The sequence below is a fragment of the Balaenoptera borealis genome (assembly GCF_965194805.1).
Source record: "Balaenoptera borealis genome assembly, chromosome: 2".
NCBI classification, from domain to species: domain Eukaryota; kingdom Metazoa; phylum Chordata; class Mammalia; order Artiodactyla; family Balaenopteridae; genus Balaenoptera; species Balaenoptera borealis.
In genome coordinates this window covers 171814207-171840586 of record NC_138867.1, presented here as the reverse complement: position 1 = coordinate 171840586, position 26380 = coordinate 171814207, and the positions used below count along the sequence as shown (strand labels likewise).

The window sequence follows — 26380 nt, the reverse complement described above, 5'->3', positions numbered from 1 at the left end:
GGTAGGGTCATCCACACCTCTGCCTCACACCTGCAGGCTTCCTGGCAGTGACAGGACTCTCACTTTGGCTGCTTTCGCATGACAGGAAGAAGACATAAAAGCTGTATTTTAATGTTACAAAGTAAAACATAGGTTGAGGTAGCAACCTTGGGTAATTTGTGAGATGGACGTATTTTCTAATATCTAGATTTCTGATTATGAATTTATGTTGCAAGTGTTAAAAAAGGTACAAAAGCCAAGTGATTTGATTGGCTTCTGACTGACAATCCTGGGGAAGTGACTGGCTCACCTTGACATGGAGCTAGTCCTACAGCTTCAGAAATGGGTCATCTCGGGGACGGCTCAGGGGTCACTGACACTGATGCCGGAGCAAGAAACAGTGACATTTAAAGACAAAGAGATGTCTGATGCCACTTAGGAATTAGAATTTTGTGTTTAAAAGGCATAAGCCTGGGCTTCCCTGGTGGCGCAGTGGTTGAGAATCCGCCTGCCAATGTAGGGGACACAGGTTCTATCCCTGGTCCGGGAAGATTGCACATGCCACAGAGCAACTAAGCCCGTGCACCACAACTACTGAGCCTGCGCTGTAGAGCCCGTGAGCCACAACTACTGAGCCCACGTGCTGCAACTGTTGAAGCCCGAGCACCTAGAGTCCGTGCTCTGCAACAAGAGAAACCACCACAATAAGAAGCCCACACACCACAACGAAGAGTAGCCCCCACTTGCTGCAACTAGAGAAAGCCCGCGCGCAGCAACGAAGACCCAGAGCAGCCAAAAAAAAAAAAAAAAAAAAAGGCATAAGCCTCAGTTCTGTGGCCATTTGTGCATGAGGAAGCCCTCATTTCCTTGTGATGATAGATAAAGTCATCATTCGTGCAACAAATGTTTCCTTAGAGCCTCCCGTGTGTCAACCCATTCTAGGCACTGGGGACACAGAATCATGATGAGGCACATTATGGGGCTTTATCCAACATCCCCAATTTGTGTGTGTGTTGGGGGGTGGTGGCCCACAGTGCATGCATGAGAGAATGGTGGCAGGTCATGGCTCTGGGAAATGGATGCTAAGGACCACTAGGATCCAGCTCCTCCAGGAGCTGGAGTGTTGCTAACTCCCATGTGGGTCCACACCGCAAACTTTGTCCTCTGGCCCCTAGAGCAGCGCTCCTGACAGCCTCTCACACTGACAGACAAGGCCTTCCAGAAGGTTTGAGTCTTAAAACTTTGGACATGTTACTTTCCAGCTCTCCCCGTAGTCACTAAAGGCCCCAGGGGGATGTGATGCTCTTTCTCCAGCCCTCAGGTCAGAAAACAGAGAGAACTGTCAGAGACAGAAACTGATCATTAACAGACACATCTGACTTACAGAAAAGAGATGTCAGTGGGGTCCAGCCCAAATGTCTACTGAATAGATGTTAAGCACACAAAAGCCCCAAATGAAGAGACATTTGATGGGCCCATGTGGGCCTGGGCCCAGCAGCACAGGCCAAGGCGCTGGAGAAGTCGGCATAGTGGGGCCCTCCCCTGGCAGTAGGCAACTGGCTGTGTCCCCTCACAGTCTGCCCACCATGGACATACTTCTGTGGACTGTCCTCACGTGAATTTGGAGTATGCCTTGTGCAGTGGGGAGAGCATCCCTGGGCCACAGACTCATAAGGAAGGCTTCTTCGCCCCACTGGAGGAGTTTCGCCTCTTGTTGCCCTCTTCACCTCTGTTGGGGGGCAGTGACACACAGATGTAGTCAGCTTTACACCAGGTCCTGAGGCATGGCCAAGCTTGACTTGGAAACTCAGTTGTAGGTGATGGGTTTACTGAGCCCACTCCGCCTTGGCTACCAGGCTGGGTTGTTGAGAGCAAGCCACACGGCGCTCCGAGTGGAAGGCAAATGCTTCTCATGTGTGTCTTTATCCACCCTGTACTCTCTCTAAAGGGCTCCCCTTGAGTATGGAGGCCTTGCCTGAGATAATGTCTTGCATGTGGAGATTAAGTCATGGGACTACAGAATCTCGAGGTTGGAGCAGGTCTTAGCATGTCCCTAACCCAACTTTTTAGTCACAGAGTTTCCTACACGGTGTCTTGTCCCTCCTCCCAGTTGGTGGCCTTCAGGAGTGTCTCTTGCTCGACTGCCCTTCCCAGTGAGGAGGAGTAGAAAGCAGGCCCCTACGTCTGTGTTTACCAGCTTCGTGACATCACACGAGGCTGGAGCTAGGCCTGTCCCCACTGTCCATGTAGATGGTCTTCAGCCAAGGAGCCTCACTTGGGGCCACACTCCTGGCAGCAGGCACTGGCCCTGTCCCTCTTGGGACCCTCAGCTCCTCCTGACCCTGTTGCAGGGGGGCCTTGGGAGGGGACACCCGGGCTGACTGCAGAGTGCCTTTTGCCTGGGCTCTATGTGCACGTGCACTTGTATGTGTGTGTGACAGACACAGGAGCCTGGTGGCTCTCCATGTTCCCTCTTTCTCTCTGTTCTATCCCTCTCCTCTACTCCCATAGCTCCCCCTCCTGGCCCACCTGTGTCTCTCAGGCAGCTGGTCTCCAGACCAGCTCCAAGTCTTCCCCAGCCTCTTTGGTGACTTCCCTGGCCACCACTCAGCCCCAGAGACATCTCAAGCTCCAAGGCTGTCCCGCTGGCGTCACTGGCCTTTCTCCCTGGCGGCCAACAGACCCATGGGCCTTCAGCCTCTGGCTCCTCTTTCTCCTCCCCCTCCCTCTGCATCCTTTGCTGCATCTAAGATGCTCTTAAAACTTGGATCTGATTAGGTGCTTTTGTTTTATGCCTCTGACTGGGTCAGGCTCCAGGGGTGACATCAGGGCATTCTTACCCACAGTCACATGAGTGGCACAGAGACCAAATGCACCTTCCAGCCTCACCTCCCTGGCCCTCTGCTCTTCTTTGCCTGGAGCACCTCCTCTTCCTTCTTTGCCTGTCCCTGTAGGTATGGCCACCCATACCTACATCCTCATCCTTCAAGGCCCAGCCCCAGACACCCCAACCCCCACCACCTCCCTCCACATGCGCGTGCGTACACACCACACACACACACACACACACCACACACACACACACACACACACACACACCACACACACACACACACACACACACACACACACACACACACACACACACACACCACACACACTGTTCTCCCACAGAGCATGGCAAGTAAGAGTCTTCTGTTGGGCTCTGGATCTGCCTTCCAGCAACCGCTGAGGCTCTGAGAATGTTTGCAGGACGAGTGGGTCAGCAGGAACAGCGTCAGGTATATGCTTGAGTCCTTGATGGTCTGACAGACTTGTGGTCAGTGTGGTGGACTGTCCTGGGACCTCACCGCCTCCTGTTGGAATGTGAAACTCCAGGGCACAGTTAAGGCCAAGTTGGAGCATGTCGTTGTCTGAACCACGTCCCAGCCTGTGTACTAGCAGAGAGGGATGGTGAGCTCAGAACTCAGAATCATCCCTGCTTCCCCTGGCCAGGTGCTGCCCACACCAGTCCTTCCTGGAGTACTCTTCCCTCCCCTCTGAGGCTAACTTTGCTCATTTCCAAACATCATTTAAATGTCACTTCTCCAGGAAGGACTGACACCCACAGACCTACTCTCTAATTGTAATTAATTCCTCATGTCATGATTTGCTATTGGCGTACTACAGTGAATGGCATGTGGTGGCCCCTCTGTGCTCCTTCCCCTTGTGAAGCATTGCTGCTGTAGTGGGAGAGGGCTCCAGTTCTGACTCAGGAGACTGGCAGGACGGGAAGCCCGTGAGTGGGGGAGCAAGTTCATGTTCCCTTTCCCCCAGACACGCCCTGGTTGCTGGATTAGAGGAAAAGCAAGCCCACCCTCTTAGGCTGAGCAGGCCATCTTCCCACTTAACTGAACACCTGCAGCCTTTGGTGATAAGACAACCTGTGTAAACCCCAAAGTGGAGCCAGTTAAGCATGTGCAAAGTGTATGGCTGAGAATTAATCCTTTTTTCTTTCTCTTTCAGTGGTTGATATCACAGCAAGTATCCTTTTCTTGGTACTGTTCCCTTTAAGGAAAACTCTTTCTAAATAAAAAAATGTGTTATAAACTTGAATCCTACCTATAATGCACACCTTGGGTTTGGGCTTTGCCCCACAGATTACCTGAAGCATCCCTTCAGACCGGTAGCTTCTCCCTGGGTGCTGTGCTCCTCTTCATGCCCCAGCCTCTAGCTCCACACCCAGCCAGCAGCAAGCTCAGGGATTACTGGGGGAATATGTGAACTTGGGGTTTTAGAGCGGGTGGGGATACGCCCGTCCGGCCAGCCTCTGCAGTGTAAGAACGCTGAGCTGTGGCCCTTTTAAACTGACCATTTTGCAGTGTCTCTACTTCCTTAACTGGACGTCATTAGATCCCGCAGTTTGAAGATGTTAAATTTGAAGCAGCAAGTCTTTTGTCTGAATTATACTGTCAAGAGGTAAGAACATATGAAGATTTCTGAAAGCAAACTCCCTCTCCCTGTAGCAAAGCACAGTGGCAAACTGGGACTCTCAGGAGTGGATTCCCTTCTGGCTTTTAAGACTTCTCTTAATTTTCTTATCTCCCACGCCTGGCATGGGGCAGCCATGGGTGATCACTTGCTAACAAAAGCTAGCAGAATCTTTTTCTACCGAGGACTGTTGGAAAACAGCCTTGTTCCTAGGCTAAAGATGATTAGTTCCTGAACAAGTTTATATAGTTTAAACTTAGGCTAAAGATGATTCCTAGGCTAAAGATGATTAGTTCCTGAACAAGTTTATATAGTTTACCTTAAGCTGGTTCCTGACGTCAGGTGTAGCTGAAAATTGCCTTTCCCAGCTTTGAGCAGTGACCCCTTTTCACGCCCCTGGCCCCTCTCTCTAGTTGCAGAACAGGAAAGAGCAATTGTTATCAATTTGACTGTTCAGGATTTTGAACTAAAGCTAGTTTCAGTTTAGTTGAGTGGGGAGTTATTTTAAGGTCGATGCAAAAACTTCCCAGCCAGTGAGTCTAATAAAATATCTTTACTTCTTTAATCAAGCACATTGGCAACCCACAAATCCTTTGGTAAGTGTGAACAGGAATGGCCTTCTGGCTCCGCAGCTGCTGCATAAGGAATCCACCTTGTTTTTTCCTCCCCAAACTTCACTGTTTCCTTTCAGAATTCCGTTGATGCAGCAAAGCCACTGCTGCGGAAAGCAATCCAGATCTCACAGCAGACCCCATACTGGCACTGCCGCCTGCTCTTCCAGCTTGCTGTGAGTACTGCGGGCCTGGCCGAGATGCGTGGGTGCCTGTTGGGGGCCGTGACCTTGGGGCACAGCTGCCCCAAGTACAAATAAGCAGACTCTGGGACACACGGGTCTTCCTCAGGCTGCTGTACTGAGCGGATGGGGACACAGGAACGTTTCTTTGACCTGCTCACAAGTCCCCTCCAGACTGTCGCCAGGAGGCGGTACTCCCAGGGTGGGCCTCTCACTCAGCAGCACCTGGGGTGATTGGTGGGAGTGTCCTTCCCCTGGAGCTGACTTGGGGCCTAGTCTTCATGTTCCCTCCCTCCTGTTGCTCCCTTTGGCCTGCATTCATCAAAATTTAGGGAGCATTTCTTGCCAGAGGTCCACTCTGTTTTCTGAGAGCTGTGCAGAGATTCCAAGGGACTGCCTATTGGGCAGCAAATGCTGGAGTCAAGCCTTTTCTCCTAGAGCTCACTTTTGGGGCCTGCTGGGGTATAGCCTCACCCTGGGCTCCACACAGCCCCTCTGCCCTCAACCTCCCTTAAGCTCCTCAGATGTAGGTGGTGCCTGGTCCCTGCACTCTGCGATGCTCGGGTGGTGAGGGGCTCTCTCAGCTGGGCTTTCCTGGCTACAGTGGAGGAGTCTGCAGGCCGGGGGCTGGGTAGACTCCTTCATGAGGAGTGCCTCTTCATCCTGGGCTCTGCCCACACCTCCCCAGCACTGGCCATCCTCTATCCTCTCCTGCCCCTGACACAGCCTACCCACCAGGCCACCTCTCGCCCACCCTCCATGATAAAGCCCCATCACCTGCCTGAACACACAGTGGGTGCTGGGCTGCAAGTGTCCCCTGCTCCCTGGGGGAGCCTTAATGCCAGGAGGATTTGGCTCAGGGGGTCCCCTGCTGAGAAGAGCTCACCTAGCCTGGGCCCCTGCCTTCCCTCCAGGCTTTTTCCTGCCCTGCACGTCACTGTCCTCCTTTTATCCTCCATGTGCTTTTGTGCCTGCTGGCAGAGGAGGAAGCAGGCCAGGCGGTGAGTCACCTGCCTCAGGTCACAGAGTTGGTTTGTTCTGTGAGCACGGAGCCCAAGATCTCAACCAAGGCCCCACAGGTGTCCCTGCCTTTCAGCCTGTCAAGGCTTCTGGGTTTGAAACTCCCATAGGTACTTACCCCTGAAAGAGTCCCTCCTTGTTTGAGGCTCCTCTGGCTGCTCCCCTAGTGACCACCCTCTGAAAGTGACCTGGGAAGCATTCAGACATACTCTCACAGCCCTGGAGGGGTCTGCACCTGTGAGTGTTAACTGCTGGCTGTATGCACCATTAAGCTTAGATGATGTACACTATAAACGAAGTGGAGTTCTGTACCCAAACACTGATGATGAGATAATATGCTTAATTTAGCTGAAAACTGACATGAGGCAATATTGTTGACGTAGGGAGGTTCAGTTTAACTCCCCAGCAATAAGGTCAGGTACTGTAAAGCAAGTGGTTTGGAAATGAGGGTCATTGTTCATTCTTCTTTTCAGCAACTGCACACACTTGAGAAGGACCTGGTGTCAGCCTGTGACCTCCTGGGTGTGGGGGCCGAGTACGCCCGGGTGGTGGGATCTGAGTACACACGGTAGGCACCCTCTCCCTGGGCCCCTCCTCCTCTTACTTGGAAAGAGTTTGGCCATCTTGATCCTGGACAACAAATAGAAATGGCATTTCAGCATGAAACGATGGCCACCCTTATACATAGTAAGAGACATGCAAATTAAGGCAGCACCGAGATGCTTTTGCCCCATCGATTCGTGAAGTGAGAAGTTGTTGAGTTGACTGTGAGGGTGAGGGGCAGCTGGCATTCTCAGCACCATCAGCACTTGCACGTTTCTAGTATCTCTTGAAATAAAAAGGGCTCGTATGATTTTCTGGGTTGATCCCCTTCCTGGTGCAGTGCAGGAGTGGTGCTTGGAGAGAGTGTGGGCAGCATGCTTGGCAACCAGTGTCCCCACTCAGGGGACACCCAGGAGTTTTTAGATACATAACAGGAGACAGAGTAAGTGGACATTTGTGTAAAAGAAGGGACATAGGTTCATGTTATGCGTGAAACTGCTTAGACTACCTGGAGGCTAATGCCCTGGGGTTGGGGTCAGAGGTCTGAGGCCACCAGTGCTTCACTGTGTGCCCTCTAAGAGAGCCTCCAGTCTGTCTCTTTTTCCCCTAAAGAGAAGAATCCTCTGTAGTAGGATTCCAGACTCCAGGTAGCAGTGCTCTTATTCTGTTGTGTGCATTGGGATTCTGGAAACACAAAATCTAAGCTTGTCCCGTGGGGTTATGGCACAGAACAGTCCCTGACTCCATTCTCTGAGCTCTGGACTTGCAAGTGCTCACAGGGGTCCACACAGTTCCCCACAGGCTGTCATCCCTCGACCAACCTGCCCTGGGATGGACACTGTCGCACAGTCTGGTCTGTGTTCCTGGCCCGTCTTATCCTCCTCGTGCTGTGGCCGTCACTGGATTCAGGCTGACACTCATGCCTTGCAGGGCATGGGGATGGCCACACACTGCACATGTTCACTCACAGGTGTCCTCAAACAGGCCTCTGTACCACTGTGGGCAGGTGACCTGGGTGGGCCTCACTAGGGCATGGCGCCTACAGGTCGCCTGACACAGAACTTCTGATCTCAGGGATATGGCCTAGTGATGTGACAATATGGGAACCTTGACATGAAGTTCTAGGCCTTAGATTTCAACAGTCAGACAGTAGACCCTAGAGTGTCCACGCCGTGAGGTAACAAGGAATGGCGAGGTGGCTGGGAGTATAGACATCTCTCACTGTGTGACGGGGACCCCCTCCACCTCAGTCTACTCACCTGGAACGATGCCCATTTGACGGGGTGTCAGCTGCAGCACATGGGGACTCTGCACAGACTGGCGGGACAAAGACTTAGATGTTGAACAAACTGTGACGACAGCCCAACAGCCGATCCTAAAAGCCTGTCCCAACGCCAGTGCCGTGAGGAGCCCCTAGGCACTGGGGTGAGGCTGGGCTGCCCTCCTTTGTCTTTTGGCAGTCTCGTAAACCTTTTACTGTGTTCATTATTATTTTTCTTGCTGATGACAGCAGTACGTGCTTGTTTAGAAAGTGCAGAAAGATTTAAGACAGTAGAAATCTCCTGGCCACGCCACCCTTGAGGGTGGGGACAGTGGGCAGCGAGGCTGCTGACATGCCTAGGCTTCCTGAGTTTCATCCCCTTAACCCTCAGGAGAGCCCGAGGGGGCTTGGCTGGTTATAGGCAAGGAAGTGTGGGCACAGAGGGGCCACGGTGAGGTGCAGATTTCGGTGTGGGCACCTGAGCCTAATTACCCCCCTTCCCTCCTTGCCCCACCCTGTGCTGTCCACAGATGTGGAACGTGTGATCTGCTGTGTCAGCGAGAGTAAGGTTATGGTGGATGTGCTGTCCTGTACCCTGCCCCTCCGTGCTTTCTGAGCACGTGTTTCTGCTTTCTGAGCTTTTGAACCACATGAGTGTCTAAACAGGAAAAAGCTAAAAACAAATAGAATAGAACAAAATAGAGCCCTCTTATAAATAAAACAAACCTAATTGGCCAGGGTCCATTGTCATCCATTTAACTGTCCCAGAGGTGGCTCATTAGGTTCCTGTGAATGTTGAGATGGCACAGTCATCCCAGGGGGTGCCTGAGTCTCCCAGACCTGACTGCCCCTCTCTTTTCCAGGGCACTGTTCCTGCTCAGCAAAGGGATGGTAAGTGGAGGCTGGATGGGTTGGGGCTGGTATGGTGGATGTGAGGCCGGGTCCCCACGAGGTCTGCCAAAGCCTCGCCTGCTTGCCATGTCGTGGCCCCTCAGGCGCCCAGACCCTCACGCATGGCAGGCAGCCAACGAGGGGCAGGCCCGTGTCCCCCAGCTGGATTCAGAGGTAAAACTCAGGTTCCAGGTTGTGGGATTTGTGCTGATGGAAGAGCAGCCTGGGTTGGAGCTGCCTAGACCTGGGTTCCAGCCCGGCTATGCACCCTCTCTTCGTGGTGCCAGCAGTCCCACCACAGCGCGTGGGCAGGTGGGCGGCAGTCCTTTGTACCAGGAGGGTCTCCCAGCACGTGCACCTCTCCCTCCCCAGCTATTGCTGATGGAGCGCAAGTTGCAGGAAGTCCACCCACTGCTGACCCTCTGTGGACAGATAGTTGAGAACTGGCAAGGGAACCCCATCCAGAAAGAGTCTCTGCGTGTCTTCTTCCTGGTGCTCCAGGTGACCCACTACTTGGATGCTGGGCAGGTATGTAGTGCCTCTCACCTGAGGGCTGCTGGGGAGCAGGCAGGTGGTGGGTGGGCCTGTAAGCTAAGACATCAGCTCTGCGATTTCCTCCTGTCCCTCACCACTGGGCACGTCTGTCGTTCAGGGCTCGATTCCCCCACAGCCCTATTGTGCTCTGGCATGAGTACTGTACCTCTGTGGACAGAGGGCACTCCAGGAATGGGTCTGTCCCATTTCTGCCCTTATAGCGGGAATAGCTGTGGCCTCACACACATCTACTCAGTGTGTGAATGGTCAGATGACCTTGAGGGCAGTTTGGGGAATCCAAGAAAATACACTGGGGATTCTGGCATTGGTGCCTGGCATACAGCAGGTGCTCAAGCAGTGTCTGTCCACTACCCCCCAGTTAATGACAGCTTTGTGGGAGTTGAGTAGGGACTAACAAAATCAGCTGTGTTTGAGGCACACACACAAAAAGCCCATAATAACCCTCATATGGTTGAGGAGCAGCTGTACCTGTACATGGGGGAACGTCTCAGCCTTTTGGATGGGTGCTGCCCCACGCACCCTCCCCGCCCTGTCATGCTTCCTGGTTGCCCCACATGCACCAACCTTTGCCTGTTGGGCCGAGCACTTCAGTCAACACATAGGAGCACAGTGCAAACTGTCACAGGGTGCTGACGGCTGTGGAGATGGCCTGTAGGGCCTCGGGATGGGGCTTCCTGGTGCAGAAAGGCCAGTCTGTATAAACCACGGCACCTGCAGGACTCCGAGTGGCCACTTCACACCTCCCAGGATAACCAGCCGTGTCCTCCTCTCTTGAGGTCACTGCAGGAAGGAGAAAATGTGGCTGGAGCAGGGTCTTTGAACAGGCCTTTCCCGGGCCTTGGTGTTGTGCCCAGCGCTGGGTGGTGGTGGAGCCTCAGTCCCACAGATGACCTTCCTGGCCCTGCCTTGTGCCTTGAAAGCTGGCTGACCCATCTTGGGTGGTGGGTTTCCTGCAAGTGGTGGGTGTGGTAGGAGTTCCCGGAAAGGAAGGGCTGAGGGGCCGATGGGCAGGCAGGACCTGGCTAGCTGCCACTGTGGGCACCTGCCTCCTAAGGGTGGTTGGCACCTGATAGGAGCAGACGGGTGCTCAGGTGTGCATTGCTGTCTGCCTGCTGCAGGTAAAGAGTGTGAAGCCATGCCTGAAGCAGCTGCAGCAGTGCATCCAGACCATCTCCACACTGCACGATGATGAGATCCTGCCCAGCAACCCCGCTGACCTCTTCCACTGGCTGCCCAAGGAGCACATGTGCGTGCTTGTCTACCTGGTGAGTCCCTGGAGGGGCCGGGGCCTGGTGGCCCAGGTGAGAGAGGAGAGGGCCCCAGTGACCACCACCATCTGATCTTGTCACCAGGTGACTGTGATGCACTCCATGCAAGCCGGCTACCTGGAGAAGGCACAGAAGTACACAGACAAGGCCCTCATGCAGCTGGAGAAGCTCAAGAGTAAGTCAGGCTCTGTGGGGCTCAGTGGGTCAAGTAGCCCCCTGGTGGGCGGCCCGATCACCACCTCCTATGCTGGGCCTGAAGGACCTTTAAAGACTGCAGCATGAGTCCCTGCCCCATGGATCTTGTTACCCCAGTTGGCAGATGGGGACGATCCAGGTTCGGGCAGAGCAGGCCAGGCCTGGACTGGATCCTTGATCCCCAGGGGGTTGTGTTGTGGGGTGGTTGTGCTGTCTCTGTCCTGTCCCCCTCACTGCGCAAGATAGCCATGCGGGTTAGCGGGACTCCACTGGGGGCTGCTGGGGCGGCAGTGCTCAGTTGAAACAGGCGGTGGCTGCTTTTGCTGTCTTATCAGTATCGTGATGTGGATTGTGTTCAGGGTGCGGTTGGGATTGGAACTGACTGACAGCAGGTCCTCTGGAGGCCCTGGGTTCTTCCTGGATGCTTGACTAATCCATCCTGTGCGATCATGGACCTTTGACTAGTAGGAACCCAGAGCCCCACATATCCCTGGCTGGCTTGTGCGCCTGTTAACCTCATTCACTCCCTGTGCCCTTGTCAGTGCTGCTGGGGAAGAGCCTTAGAGCCAGAGAACCAATGCCCGCGGGGGCTGCGGTTCTTTCCCTTCAGATGAGTTGGGAAAGTGCTGTCTGGTTCCAATGTGAGGACAGCCGCTTGGGGCAGCCAGAAGCTAGGGTCCCCCCACTGTTGCCTGAGGCCTATCGCCGTGGCCTCAGTCTCCCAGACAACTTCAGCATTTCTAGAATGTGTTGTGTCCAGAGTGCCCTTGAGCACTCAGCTGGGTCGGGGTGTGGTGAGGATGGAAGACAGATCCCTCCAGGATTTCTTGTTCTTACAATACTCTGGTCACCAAAGCCTGCTATGAGCCTGTTTCCTCACCTAGACAGGGAGATGCACCCCCTCGCTTGAGGGTGCTGTGGGCACCGAGCAAGGTGACAGACTGGGTGCTGGGCCAGTGTCCAGCGGAGCAAGTGGGCTCAGACCCAGGTAGCTGAGGGGCTGGTGTGGCCGGAGGGCTCGAAGCCCCTAGGAGGCAGGGGTCAGTGTCTCCTCAGTTGTCTTCTCCGCCCACGCTTCGAATGCTCATCCCTGCCTCTTACCCCCAGTGCTCGACTGCAGCCCCATTCTGTCCTCCTTCCAAGTAATCCTGCTCGAGCACATCATCATGTGCAGGCTCGTCACAGGACACAAGGCCACAGCTCTGCAGGAGGTGAGGCCACTGGGGGCTGCACACACACAGGGTGGGAAGGCTGAGGGGTAGAGTGGTTTGAGTTTGCTGGGTCTCGGAGGGTGTCATGTGGGAGAATGTAAATGTGTCGCCAGTGCGTGTCAGCAGGACGTCATCTGTTATATGACTATAACTTGGCAGTCCACGACCCTGCATGGACACAACTGATCAGAGGCTTTTACCTAAAAGTTGGCATGCCCAAGGAACATGGGGTCTGGGGTTTTAGGGTCCCCTGACGGCAGTTCTAGCACTCCTCCTGCCCTGTAATCCGTAATCCCTTATGCCCACCTTCCTGAAAGGGCACGGGGGCCTTGATAAGGGTGAAGGTACTGTACAGCTGAGACGCAAGTTGGAAAGGGAGAAGGCGGGTAATGGACAAGGGTCACCATCCTCAAAGAGGTCAAGGCCGTGCCTAATCCTCACAGTGGGCACATCCGCTGGGACTCTGTGCCCAAGTTAGACTGGGCAGGACATGGGCACACCCACCGGCTTTGGGGTCTCTCCTCAATGCTGCCAGGGCACTGGGTCCCACATTACAGGCCAAGTGATGTCAGACATGCTCTCTCCCGGCAGATCTCCCAGGTCTGTCAGCTGTGCCAGCAATCCCCCCGGCTCTTCTCCAACCACGCAGCACAGCTACATACACTGCTGGTGAGTGCATGAGGGCTGCCCGCCCCCAGCCCCATCCCTGCGAGTAACCCTGTGACCACCACCCCAGGCAGAATTCAGAACCTTCCCAGTGGACTTCACTCTGACAAGCATGTCATCAAGTCCAAGTTGACTTAGGTCCCAGGAGGCAGGAATAATTAAGCATGCTATCTTTCACCCTGTTTGTCAGGGTAAAGCTCAGATACAGCTAGCTCAGTAGTCACTTGTCAGGCTTGCCTGGGTGCAGCTGTGCAGGCGCGGGCAAGCTGCATGTGGCTCTGAGCCCTCAGCATCTTCTTCTTCCAGGGCCTGTATTGTGTCTCTGTCAACTGCATGGACAACGCTGAAGCCCAGTTCACCACAGCTTTGCGGGTAAGGTGCCGGCCCTCGCTTTATGGGGCAGGCAGTGCTTCTCAGTAAGGAATCGGGCGTGGTCTGTGATGAGGACAACAGCCATACAAAACCATGGTCAGCGGGTGACTCCACAGCACTCAGCCTGATGCCAGCGGTGACAGTGATACACCATTTATCCAGGGCTTTCTGTGTCACATCTTGTGCTGCTCAGCTGCAGACAAGGCCAGCACTGGCAGCACAGCTTAATGAGGGATAGCTGTGGGCAAGGGGGCTCCTGGCTAGCCTGCAGTGGGGCTTCCCCAGCTAACTCAGGGCTGGTGCCATGGCCTGTTCAGCCACTTTCGCTCTCGATTCCCAGTCTTCCTGAAAGCCCACCAGGTGGCGTTGACTTGTGTCACAGCTACTTTGGGCCCTGGTCGGCTGGTGCTGCTCACTGCAGTGGTGCCAGGACCACCCCACATTGCCCGCGGCCCTATGGAGGTCTCTGGGACCCTCCTTCCCCATCTCATTTCCTACACAAGTGGCTGCTTCTTCTTTGGTTCAACATCAAAATTCCCGACGGATAGTGTGTGTCCCAGGAAGTCCTCCCCACTGGCGGGGGGGAGGGGGGGTGGCACAGCCAGGAATTGGGCCCAAACCCCACATGACCCCCAACCACACGCTGTTCCTGCAGTCCCATGACAAACATATTGGAGCATCTTTGCTCAGATCAGATGACCCTCTGGACCTCCTTGGCACCTGCCAGGGGCCTCCAGGTGGAGTTTGTGCTTCCCAGGCACCCTCAGCCTCCTACACAGCTGCGCTCCCTCAGCCCCATTGGGAATGCTCAGCCCGCTCAGCTTGGTCCCTCTCGTGGCCGTTCCTGTCCCCCCAGAAGAACTGGGGATCAGGGTCTGTCCACCACCAGCCATCAGAAGCATTTCTGGCCTCTAACAGCTTCGGCTTCTTCCAGGCAGGGTCCCTGCCTCCCCGAGGATCAGCGTACTCCTCTGCTGTGTCAGCACACGGGTCCTGGGGTTACCGCCTGTGGCGTAGAGGGAAGGTCCAGCCAGGTCTCAGACCAAGAGACAGCAGAGAATAGACCAAACTGTGGTGTGTTCTGAGGGCAGGATCAGGGTGGCTGGCTTTTCTTTTCTGTTTCCGGAATTTCCCATAATGTGGGTGATTGTTTTATAATGAAAAGAACTAACAGTTTTGTTGTCCTTGGGTTTAGGAGGCAAGGGGTGTGTGTTTGGAATGAAAAGAATAAGGAGATTCCAAGGTAGCCACTGTGGAGCGTTTGGGTGGCTCTGATGCCGCCAAGCGGCCCCTATGTGACATGACTGTGCCCAGCCCAGCCCCCTAATGCCCTGTGTCTCCCATTCCAGCTCACCAATCACCAGGAGCTGTGGGCCTTCATCGTGACCAATCTGGCGAGTGTGTATATACGGGAAGGAAATAGACACCAAGAGGTAGTAGGTGACATGCTTCATGTTTGGTATCCTTTGTTTCAACTCTTACTTGGAGGGGAGCGTGGGGGGAGTGTTGTCCTGGGAACCAGCAAATCTCAGTAGCCCTGGGGTATTTGCCCCCCAACAAGGTGTCCCACACAACGATTCGTAGGCATGGCTGGGGGAAGGCCAAGTCTAGGACAGAAACGTTCCCACAGCCAGTTAACACTTTTCCTTACTGAAAACGAGCCAAGCTTTACTGAATCCCTCAGGAAAAAAAACCCAATTTCTTCTACCCTGAGATGTCTGTTCTAGAACATTGGTGAGGCCTCATGGCTCAGTTATGAGGAGCAACAGCTTGGGCAGCTGTCTGCACTAGGTCTCTAGGTTGTTCTGGTGCCCCAGCCTGCTGAGGTGGGAAGGTGGGCCAGAGCTTGACCTCGCAGGATAAGTCCCTCCCACCAGGTTCCCCTTGCAACACCCCCTTATCCCTGCAATTCCCTCCCAGCCCTGACCCCTCTAGAGTATCTCAGATTCGGCCACTTGTCTCCACCCCTGCGGCCTTCATTTCTTAGTTCAGGCCACTATCACCTCTTGGCTACAAAAAGCCTAGCTGACTTCCCAGGTGATTGGTTGGCTTGAATGCTTTGGGTAGAAAGCCCAGTGCAGGACTTTCCTGGTGGCACAGTGGTTGAGAATCCGCCTGCCAATGCAGAGGACGTGGGTTCAATCCCTGGTCCGGGAAGATCCCACACGCCACGGAGCAACCGAGACCGTGTGCCACAGCTACTGAGCCCACGCGCCTAGAGCCTGTGCTCCACAACAAGAGAAGCCACAGCAATGAGAAGCCAACGCACCGCAACGAAGAGTAGCCCCCGCTCTATGCAACTAGAGAAAGCCCACGTGCATTACCAAAGACGCAACACAGCCAAAAAATTAATTAATTAATTATTTTTTTAAAAACACCTCATTTATTAAAAAAGAAAGGAAGCCCAGTGCAGCTGCTCCAGTAGTCAGGAAGCACAGTGGGCAGGGTCATGAGGGCCTGGTGTGGCCTTGGTGGTCTCAGAGGAGTTTGGTTCCCTTGTGTCTCCTCTGCACCCCCACCCCAGTGTCTGCCTCCTGATGGGACTGTGTGGGTACTGGGTGAAGCCTCAGCCCACTTCAACCCTCATCCACCAGCACACCCTCCATATGATAGCCAAAGGGCACCTAAGATGTCAGTGATGTTGCAGGTCCTGCCCCTTCTCCCGGCAGGTTGCTTACAGGCGTGGGATTTGGGGCACGGGCACATTCCTCAGGAAGTTGCAGGCAGCCCTAGTCAATTTACTAGCATATCTGGGGCCGAACTCTCTCATATTTAGAAATGTGGAATTATCCTAACTTGCAGACATTTTTTTCACAGCTGTACAGTTTGTTGGAGAGGATCAATCCAGACCACAGCTTCCCCGTCAGGTAGGCTGCCCCAGGCCCTGAGTTCTACTTTACTAGTTATCTTATGCTTTCTTTGCTTTTTGGGGTGGTGTGAGCACCTGTGGGACCCTAGACTGCCCCATGTACCCCAACACCTCATACCCCCCCAACCAATCCCCTTTTGTAAATCTGCTGGTTTCACAAAAACCCCACCAAGGTGTGACGCTCCGCTCTCCCCTCAGCTCGCACTGCCTCCGAGCAGCAGCTTTCTACGTGCGTGGGCTCTTCTCCTTCTTCCAGGGACGCTATAACGAGGCCAAGTGAGTACTGGGGGAGGGCAGGTGGCCCCGTGCCCGGCACCTCCCGGTGTTTCTCTTCCCCCAACAGCATGTGCGAGGTCCCCTGTCCCTGCCCTTCCCACCCACTGCCAGATGGGGTGCATGGCCCTCTGCTCAGGGCCTCAAGGCCATTGCTGCCTTTTCTTCCCCAAAGGCCTCCCGATGGGGCCTCATCATCTGTTCTTCTCATGAAGGCGATTTCTGCGGGAAACCCTGAAGATGTCCAATGCAGAGGACCTGAACCGCCTTACAGCCTGCTCCCTTGTGCTCCTGGGCCACATCTTCTATGTGTTGGGAAACCATAGGGTGAGTGTCAGGGGTCAGGCTGAGGGGCATGGGGCCAGGGTGGTGCTTCGTAGGGGGAACCTAGCAAGGAAGTGCCTCCCATTCTGTGCCCCACAATGATCGCATCTCACTGACCCCTCACCCACCATTGCTCCGTGAGGCTCAGCCAGGGCAGAGGCACTCTGGCTCAGACAGCCTGGGCAGGCAGGGCTGGGGGAGCTTTGGATCCCTGGAGGATGCATCTGTGGGGCAGACAGGGCCAGTGTTGGCCATGGGCAGTCATCAGGCAAAGCCCCAGGGCTCAGTGGAGCTAGAGCTGGTCAGGCTGCCCAAAGCTGGCAAGGCTGAGGGCAGGTTCCCTTTCCTGTGTTAATACTTGGGGAGAAGGAGTGTGTCTGCTCAGTCACAATCCCAAGGGTTCCATCTCTGCCCATCACACGTGGTGTCTTCAGTGCACTCTGTGTTTTTACCCTCACCAACAGTGCCCCCTTGGGCCTGGTCCCCACCCATGCCAACTGGTCTCTGGTGGGATCAGTTGACTCCGAGTCTCCCCATCTGGGGGTGTATGTACATCTCACCTGCTCTAACCCATCGACCATACAGGGTCTTTAATTTTTTAAGGAAATATTTGTCAACATAAAATACGGCATGTATTTTATTTCTCATAGAAAGTCTGAGAAGCAAAGGAGAAAGTCATCGCATGTCTTCTGTCTTCCAGCTCTTTCCATTGCCTGCCTCTGCCCATGCATAGGTTTTGTTTATCAGGCTGTTTTATAATTTTATGTCTGGTCTTTCTCTGCACCACTGTGTTGGAGCTTTTTTCTAATGGCAGTGAGAATTTTTAAGCTGGCATCAACTCTGTAGTTTAGCCAAACTCACTTCAGCTGTTTATTTGGGACAGATAGTGCAGGGTACTTGTCTTGGCCCATAAAGTTCTATCTGATCAAGCCCCAGGGCTTCTGAAGAGTGAGTGCTTTTAATGAGCCTGGTGCATCCCCTTCCCCACAGTCATGTGGTAAGCATTTGCCAGGCCAACATGCCCTGTAGCTGTGGCCTGAACCCTGGGGGGTATCATCACCCTGGAAGGTGGAGGACCAGTACTAAGTTCTCCCTTCTGAGTGTAGCGCCACTCCTTCTACAACACCTGTCACACTACCCACTGAGCACAGTGAGGACAGTGGCCTCCGTGTGCATCTGGGGGTTAGGCAGGGACAAGGTGCTCAACGTGAGGCTCCACTGAGTGTAGGCCACCTGCCTTGTGTCTTGGTGCAGTGGCTGTGATTACCTCGTTGCCAGATGGGGAGATTGAAGGCACACAGCCCCAAATTTTAAAAAAATGAACATTTTTAAAAAGGGACTTCCCTGGCAGTCCAGTGGTTAAGACTCCACTCTTCCACTGCAGGGGGCACAGGTTCAGTCCCTAGTTGGGGAACTAAGATCCGGAATGCCGCACGGCGTGGCCAAAAAATAAATAAAGTTAAAAAAAGTAAGTCACACAGCACCAAACTGCAAACCCAGACTTAGAACCCAGACCTTGTTGGCTCTTGTTTGTCCAGAAGCCACCTTCAGGATGGGCAGAGCAGCTCTTCAGCTGCAGCTTCTGGTTCATGTTTGGGGCGCTCCTGGAGGAAATTATAGAGCTTATTTGGGAACCTCTGCTGCTCCCTTTGTGCCTGGGCCCACGTAGGGTAACATGGGGCCACCAAGAGTCCTCAAACCCAGGTCCTGCCTCAAGCAGCTCCAGGTCTGGGGGAGACACTGCCTGCCCCGGGCCTGCCAGGCCAGAGTGTCCTTGGGCATTACAAGTTTGCGGGTGGCCTCATACAGGACTGCTCTCAGGATCACTCCGTGCTTCAAACCCAGGTTCTGTGGGGCAGCCCCAAGCTGTCATGGGGGAACCTGAGCCAAGGGGGACTCTCCCTCCTGGCAGCTCCCTCCCAGCCCCAGGCCTAGAGGAGGAGAGTAGTTTTTCCTGTTCTGCTGTGCATTCTGAGGTCTTGGAAGGGCTTGGTTCAATTTTGAAAAGTTTTGAGACCCACCTGGAGCTTATCTTCGAGGTGCTGGCCACAGGGCAGCATAAAGTCTCTGGGCTTTTGTGTCTGTGTGGCGGCATGTCCTGGGCAACCGTGGCCATGTTGAACCTGGGCCTCAGGAGTTGGTTTTGAGGATTTGTATGTCTCTGGGCTACATGCCAAGTCTCCCCCCAGGCTGCAAGGTGTTGCCGCATTGGGAGTTTTCCCAGTGTCACCCTGAACCCAACATTTAGGCCAGCAGGCTGTGGTCTCCGGACTGGGTGTAGTCACAGCAGTGCTGCCGGTCACTGCGGGGTCAAGGATGGGTGTTTACAGCCCCCAACGGCTCTCACTCAGCTCATCCTGGGGATTGGGGGCCGGGGGCGCTGTTGCAATCACGTGGTGGAGTCAGGGTTGGAGGGTTCAAACATCCTGCTGCCCCACAGCCCTGTGTGTCCCAGGTGACATCGCACAAGAGCAGGCTTATACATAGAAGAGAAACTTCTCTTCCTCTCTCTTTTGTCCGTTCAGCCCTCGTTGCTCCTGCCAGGACAGACTGCTGCCTTTTCCCAGCCCTGGGACCCCTGAATCTGTATTTCTAATCAGCTCCTGATATGGGTCCAGGGCTGACTGCCACCAGTGCCTTTTCCTCTGGCTAGAAAGACAAAGGCACATAGAATTGCCCATGGCCGTACCCCAGGGAGGAGGCACATGCAGAGCCGAGACGTGGAGGCAGTTTATTTTTCCCCAAGGTGGTCGAGGAGTACTTCGGAGAGGGTCATTTGAGATAGGCTCTGAAGTAGGAGTGGGTATATGCCAAGCAGCAGGAGGTCACAGGTGGGGCCCACGCTGTCCCTGCCACCAGCCCTTTCTACCACCACCCCCCGCGCTTGACTCCTCTGCTGCTCTCGATCGACAGGAGAGTAACAACATGGTGGTGCCGGCCATGCAGCTAGCCAGCAAGATCCCAGACATGTCAGTGCAGCTGTGGTCATCGGCCCTGCTAAGAGGTGAGTAAGAGATTGGGGCTTCTGGGTAGAGCCAAAGGCTAGAGGACCCTAGGTAAGCCCTGCTAAGCCTCTGCTTCAGACTGGACCTCTGCAGGCCATAGCCCCAGTTCTAGCACATTCTCAGGCTTCTCAGGAGGCCCTGTTTGAGGGCAGTGGGCTCGTTCACATAGTGAGATCTACGCAGAATCTGATTCTGTCTTTCTGGGACCCACAAGGCTAGTTCTTGGCATCTGAGTGAAGAATTGAGCTGTGAGCCCTGGCACTTGGCCTCAGTTTCTTTCCCATGAATGGAGATGGCAGTCATTTCTGTCAGGCAGGACGAGCCAGGGTGCTCAGCATTGTCAGTGTTGTTAACTGCTGCTCTCCCATTTACAGGTTGTGAAACTGAGGTCCATAGACTCACCCAGGGCCCTGGGGAGGAGGTAGAGGGCAAACTGTTCCTATCTGCAGTGGACTTCATGCACCCATTCAGTTCTCCTGCCTCAGAAGTGAGCATTGGGTGCCTTGCTCCCGGTGGGCTCCTGGGTGCCCAAGAGCTGGCCAGGAAGTGCTGGAAGTGCTGCAGGGAGTGCTGCATCCACAGGGAGCCCCAGGGACTTTCACTGCCCTACCAGCCCTTACATCTGCCCCTATGGGCCTTGTTGCTCATCCACCTCCAAGGACAAAGGACTCAGGAACATAGGAGGGCACGTGTGAGGGCTGCTGGCAAGTGGGCTTTGCTGACCTTGACACAGGGCTCAGGGCAGGTGATGTGCCAGGCACACAGCAACCCACTGGCAGAGCTGGGGTTTGACTTTAGGGCTCCACCCACACCCAAGGGGAGGGTGTGGGGGCAGTGGCAGGCCAAAGCAGGCCCATCCTTTGTGCGTATCCCACCCTCAGACCTGAACAAAGCCTGCGGGAATGCCATGGATGCCCATGAAGCCGCCCAGATGCACCAGAACTTCTCGCAGCAGCTGCTCCAGGACCACATCGAGGCATGCAGCCTCCCTGAGCACAACCTCATCACGGTACGGGCACAGGGTGGGAGAGACAAAATGAGGGTGCTGGTTGGCTCCTTGGGGCCAGCTCACCTGGTCTGTAGCCCCTGGGGGACACGCTTCCTGAGGAGGGAAGTACACACTTGGCTACCATTTCCTTCCATCTCTCCAACAATCCCTAATTCAGCCTGGCCTCAGGAGCCCCCTTGGATGGGCAAGATAGCACCAACCCAAGTGGGTGATGCAGGCTGCTTCCTGGGGGCCCATCTGACTCAAGTGTGGAAGACGCAGGGTCCTGGCTGGTGACCAGCCCGAGGAGGGCAGCGTTCCAGGCGCAGACATGTGGCCCAGCACACCCCTGCTCCTCTCTAAGAAGGACCTCACTTGTGTGTCCTCTTCCCCAACAGTGGACAGACGGCCCACCTCCTGTGCAGTTCCAAGCTCAGAATGGACCCAACACCAGCCTGGCCAGCCTCCTGTGAGACTCCTGGACAGGGCCACTCAGCTTCTTCGGGCCTCTGTGGGGCCTGGTGTGGCCCCGACTTCCACCCAGATGGCACTTGAGCTTTCCTTAGAGACGTGCTGGCGTGGCTGTCCCCAGGCTTCTTTCCCGACTGTCTCCAGAGCTTCCAAGTCCTTGGGGAGTGTGGAGGGCCAATTCCCATCCTCCCAGGAAGGGCCGGCTGGCCATTCTTGCTGAGTACCAGGAGTCTGGGTGCTGAGGCTCGCAGGTGGGATTTTGGAGGCAACTTTCCAGAGCCATCCTTCAAAGTGGACTTGAGCTGCCAGGCCTGCTTCCACGTCTGAGTCACGTCTTCAAGAGAGTGTGTCTGGGCGGGGAGTGGAGTGCCAGCCACTGGCCAGCTCCCGATCCTGCATGCAGGGGTGGTCATTACCACCGAGGTGCCACGTGACTTCCATCGCCTGGGCCTCTATGCTGGGCTGGAGTCTTTCCTCTGCTCATGGCAGCTTCCAGTGCCCAGAGGCAAGACACCAGTTTCTGGCCCAAAATTAGAGGGAAGAAGTCATTGCTCATGTCAGGGATAAAAATGCACGTCCTGCCACGATGCTTTTCCCAGTTTGCCTTTCTGTCCAGCATCCATCCTTTTGGCAGCTGGGGCCTCTAGCTAGGGGCCCTGGGGGACCCAGGAACTTGGCTTCCAAACATCTGCACCTTGACTGGATTCACTGTCCAGCCGTGGGGGTGCACGTGTGTGCGCGCGTGTGTGTGTGTGTGCGTGTGTGTGGCTTCACAGAGCTGGTGCCCAGAGCAGAAACTCCTGTGTTTGCACCAGCCGCCCTCCCCCTGTCAGCGTCCATAGTGCGGGGCAGGAAGCCGGGGAGAGGGACTTTCCTCAGCCCAACTCAGGGCGCCGGATCAAAGGGGCTTGCTTTCTGGCAGCTCTGCAGCCTCCTTTGCAGAGAATGTTTGCAGACACCTGAAGCTCCACCAGCCTGCAGGCAGCCACTCCCTTGGCCCCCTGCCCTGTTTTCAGAGGGAAGGAGGAGGAAACCTACCTGCCTTGGGTCTCAGAACAGCATTGAAAACTTTTCCTGAGCTGGATCCCAGGAGGCTCTGCCAGGCCCAGACAGCCATTCTTGGTTCTGTGTTCCTCTTGGGTAGTTGAGGAGGTGCCCCAGGTGATGGTGACTTTAGGGGCAGTCAAAGCAGCTGCCGCCTTTAGCTTCCGGCACCTGGGATCATCTCCCTGATGAGGGGTGGTGAGTGGTTTTGCTAGTCACAACTGCTTGTTGGTTCAAGTCTAGTCACCCAGCACCGTGAAGGCTGTTTCTTGAAGCCTCAGTGTCCTTGAAGGAAGGAATGTTGGGATCGCTCAGGTCAGCTGCCTGGGCCCTGAGGCCTGCGTGTGCCTTAACCATAAGCAGGCCTGTCAGCAGACCTCCCTGCTCTGGGCCACTGCCCATATCAGGGCCCTACTGCCCTCTTGGGGGCCCGCAACAGGCATGCAAGTGAGCTACTGGTTGAAGGGACAGGCTGGTTGAAGGGACGGGCTGGCAGAGTTTTGTCCTAAGAGAACCTGCCCTCTCTGTGTCATCCTGGGTCACTCGTAAGAGTCTGGCCCTCTCCCATGTTCCCTGGGGCTACCCCCTTGATGTCACCACTGGGCCTGTGAGGCCTGCAGATGTGGGTCTGATGTCTGGTCATGAGCTGTCCACATCCTGTCTTCCTCCCCCCTCAAGGGTGCCCCCCAGGTCCTCCCCTCCACCCAAGGGACAGAGCACCTGTCTTGCTACAAGCTGCGCCTGCAGGCCTGGACCCCACACTGTCAAACCTCTCCAGACCCACATTTCTTCAATCACACTTTACATCATGCTTGTCTCTGTGTATTTATTTAAACCTTTCTTTCCTTCTAGGACATTTTGTATGTAGAGCAGTTGAAATAAGAACCTTAACACTTAACGTCTGTCCTGATGTTAAAGTGCTTTTAGTGACCACTTTGTTATCTATGTATATGTAAAGTTAAGGTTAAGTTCTTAAGTTTACAGTTAAGAATTCAGTACTCAATATTTAATATTCCACTCTAGCTTTATGGAAGCCAACCCGCGTGTACTGCACGTGTGCGTGTGTGTGAGCTTTGAATGTCCCCTTCACTGCAGCACCTTTCAATTACATAAAGCTGTTGTAAATACCTTCCTGTGAGTCCAAATTCAGTGCCTCACAGTTTCTCAATCATAAGAATTTAAGAGCAAGCAAGCCCCCAGGGAGACATTATAGCTAGTGTCATATAGCTAAGTGTTCAGGAAAAAACAGATAAATAAAAACTCCAAACCCTTAAGCATACAGAGGTGTGAGGGAGTAGCGGAAAGATTCCTGTTGGCAGGTAAATTAAAGCTGGTCAGACCCCTTGTGTGCGCCTCCCACTTCCTCCTATGAGCAGTGGTGGCCCTCAGGGCCTACGGTTCTGGGGATGTTGGTCCAGGAGGTGCCAGGTTCCCTTGGAGACACAGCTGCCTTCCCCTGTTGGATCCCCCCAGTCGCCCATGGGTGAGGCCAGCGTCCTCCCCCTTGGGTAAGCACTCCCAGTCCCATTTATTGGGAGCACAGACAGGGAAATCGGAAAGGGCTGCCTGGTGGCACAGCTGGTAAATTTGTTGGTTGCATTGTCTTTGTTTCCTTAAAGGGTTTTCAATAAGTATGTTTGGCATACGGTCTTTTAATGGGTTTGCAGTGTCTTATGTTTTTAGCAGCCTGTATCTTCAGCTGGTGCTTTTAATCAGGAAAAAAAAAATCTGCAAATACAGGAATTGTTTAAAAGACATAACCGTAGAACATAGCTTCTCGTTTGTAGATTTGTTTTCCTGTATATTCAAAGTAAAACAACTTGCGGGAGCCATCACTCACTGTGTCTTTGTTGTGCCGTCTGCCCCTCACATGTGCCATCCCAAAGACTAACCTTCCCCGCCCAGCCAGCGGGGCCACAGAGACTTCTGCTATAACTTACAGAGTGTGAGGATGCAGAACCCGATGCCCCGGACTGGAGGACCTGGTGGCAACCTGAATCTTTTCCCCGCTAATGATGATGTTCCCCAGTCCAGCCCTGCCTAGAGGGGAGGAAACCCCAGAGACATGGCATGCAAGGCCCACAGCACTGTCTGTCCTGGCCCTCGCCACAGACAGACTTTCTTGCGTGCCTGGTGTTCTATTCCCTGTGTTCTTAGAAAACTCGTGGGTCAGCCTTCATGTGCCTAGGTTTTTTTTTTTCCCTCAGGTTTTTTTTTTTCCTTTTTGAGGTGAAAGTCACATAACATAAAATTAACATTTGAACATCTACAATTCAGTGGCGCTAAATACATTTACTATGTACAACCAGCACCTCTGTCTAGTTCCAGAACATTTTCATCACCCCAAAAGGAGACCCCATCTCCATTAGCAGTCACTCCCCATTCCCATTCCTCCAGCCCCAGAAAACCACTAATCTACTTTCTGTCACTATTGGATTTACCTCTTCTGGGTATTTCATATAAATGGAATCATGCATCATGTGTCCTTTTGTGTCTGGCTTCTTTCACTCAGCCTGATGTCTTCAAGGTTTTTGCACGTTGTAGCGTGTATCAGTGCTTCATTTTTATGGCTAAATAATGTTCTGTTGGATAATGGACCACATTTTGTCTAGTCATCCATTGATGGGCTTTGGGTTGCTTTTCCCTTGTGACTATTGTGAGTAGTGCTGTTACGGATGTGCATTTTGTTTGAACACGTGTTTTCAATTCTCTTGGGTTGTGCCGTGCTTTTAATGTGCATGTGTTGTGCCAGGCTGCCACTCATGCTGCATCAAGGCCCTTGTGTTGCTCTTGTCCCTGTGCCCCGAGGTGATGCCCATGTGGCCTTGACTGCTCCCTTCCAGGGGCACTTCTGAACGCTCCTTTGGGCCGTCGTCCCAGGGCAGAACTGCTGGCCACTGGATGTGTGAGCAATTCCACACAGACAGTGACACAGTGCAGAGAACATACTTGGGAAGTAGATGACAGGAACTCAGCCAGGAGGCAGCCACAGGACTGAGGGGAAGACAGGAATGGGCCTCACAGAGGCTAGCAGGTGGCCAGGGCAGCTGGCCTGAGCATCACATGCCTGGGGAAGGGGTCGTTACTAGCCTTTGACACATACATCCCCAATCCTCAGAAATCCTGCCGGTCACTCTGCCTATTCCTGGCCATCTTCTCCGTCTGTCTGAGGCCCAGTCATGTCTCCCACCTGGCTGCTGCCCAGCCTCCTCCCTGAATGGTCTCAGAACATTCTGTGCTCACTCCCACCTGTCCCCTTGCCAGGGGCACTCTCCTTGTGGCTGCTGGGTTTCACTGAGGAAACATCCTGGCCCAAGCCTGACACAGGGTGTGTAGGTCCGTGGGGCATCCCAGAGGGAAGAGCGCATGGGCCAACCCCAGACAGGTCCAGCAGATGCCACTGTGGACACCTGCCCACAATGTGCGTGTGTCACAACACCCAGTCACTGTGGCCAGTCCCACCCCGCCGCCACCAAAATGCCAACAGCAGGTCCCTGCCGTCCTGCAGGGGAGCCTGGACCTTACACCCCCAGGTTGATGGGCTCCTGGGGGCCCGAGAATTTAAAGTATTCCCCATGTGTATTGGCTTCCCCCTTGGCTTTCTTGAGCTCTTTGGGTTTACATTTCCCCGCAAAGAAAGCTATTCAGGGAGATTGCTGCCATGTTTCCGTCTGTGCAGCACCTTGCATCGCTTCTTCCATTTGAACCACGGTGGCTTCTTCCCCTAATAAAATCCAAGTCAGCTCAGAGGTGCCCAGTGGAGGCTGACCCCAGGTCAGAGGAGGCCCCTCCCTCCCATCCCTCTCCACGCCCCACCGCCCGCTCTGCTGGTCCTCAGAGGGTCTGAGAGGGGAAGAGAGGATTGCTGACAATTTTAAAAGTATTTCCCCACAAATTCATGCTCACTTGGTGAGATTATAATGCAGTTGGTTGGGGAAAAAAAGGAAAAGATTCGTTTCTATGTGAATTTGATTTTCTTAGCACTTTGATATTTTTTGATACTTTTTTCAAGGACTCGAAAATAAAGGGACTATTACAGTCCCTTTGTGAAAAATATGATACTCTCAATGCATTATGGCTGCTACAACAAATGTCTTTTTGTTTTTAATTGGGGGCTTGATGTTTTTAAATTAATTAATTTATATATTTATTTTTGGCTGCGTTGGGTCTTCGTTGCTGCAC

General features: G+C 54.0%; 1 protein-coding gene across 3 annotated transcripts in view; it reads left to right on the top strand.

The window, feature by feature from the left end:
- Positions 1-24033, top strand: part of MAU2 (MAU2 sister chromatid cohesion factor) — a 30995-nt gene extending 6962 nt beyond the window's left edge. The window contains exons 2-19 of one of the 3 annotated variants that reach the window (XM_082379928.1): positions 3985-4002; positions 4372-4437; positions 5141-5236; positions 6736-6830; positions 8930-8957; positions 9330-9485; positions 10631-10777; positions 10865-10955; positions 12083-12186; positions 12778-12855; positions 13159-13224; positions 14574-14660; positions 16042-16091; positions 16292-16369; positions 16582-16693; positions 19604-19694; positions 20577-20704; positions 21089-24033. In XM_082379928.1, coding sequence (XP_082236054.1) covers positions 3985-4002; positions 4372-4437; positions 5141-5236; positions 6736-6830; positions 8930-8957; positions 9330-9485; positions 10631-10777; positions 10865-10955; positions 12083-12186; positions 12778-12855; positions 13159-13224; positions 14574-14660; positions 16042-16091; positions 16292-16369; positions 16582-16693; positions 19604-19694; positions 20577-20704; positions 21089-21238 — 1641 coding nt within the window. In that variant the 3' untranslated portion in view covers positions 21239-24033. Of the gene's footprint in view, positions 1-3984; positions 4003-4371; positions 4438-5140; positions 5237-6735; positions 6831-8929; positions 8958-9329; positions 9486-10630; positions 10778-10864; positions 10956-12082; positions 12187-12777; positions 12856-13158; positions 13225-14573; positions 14661-16041; positions 16092-16291; positions 16370-16581; positions 16694-19603; positions 19695-20576; positions 20705-21081 lie in introns of all 3 variants that reach the window. The other 2 variants (XM_082379927.1, XM_082379926.1) reach the window with 2 other exon arrangements.
- Positions 24034-26380: the final 2347 nt, after the last annotated feature.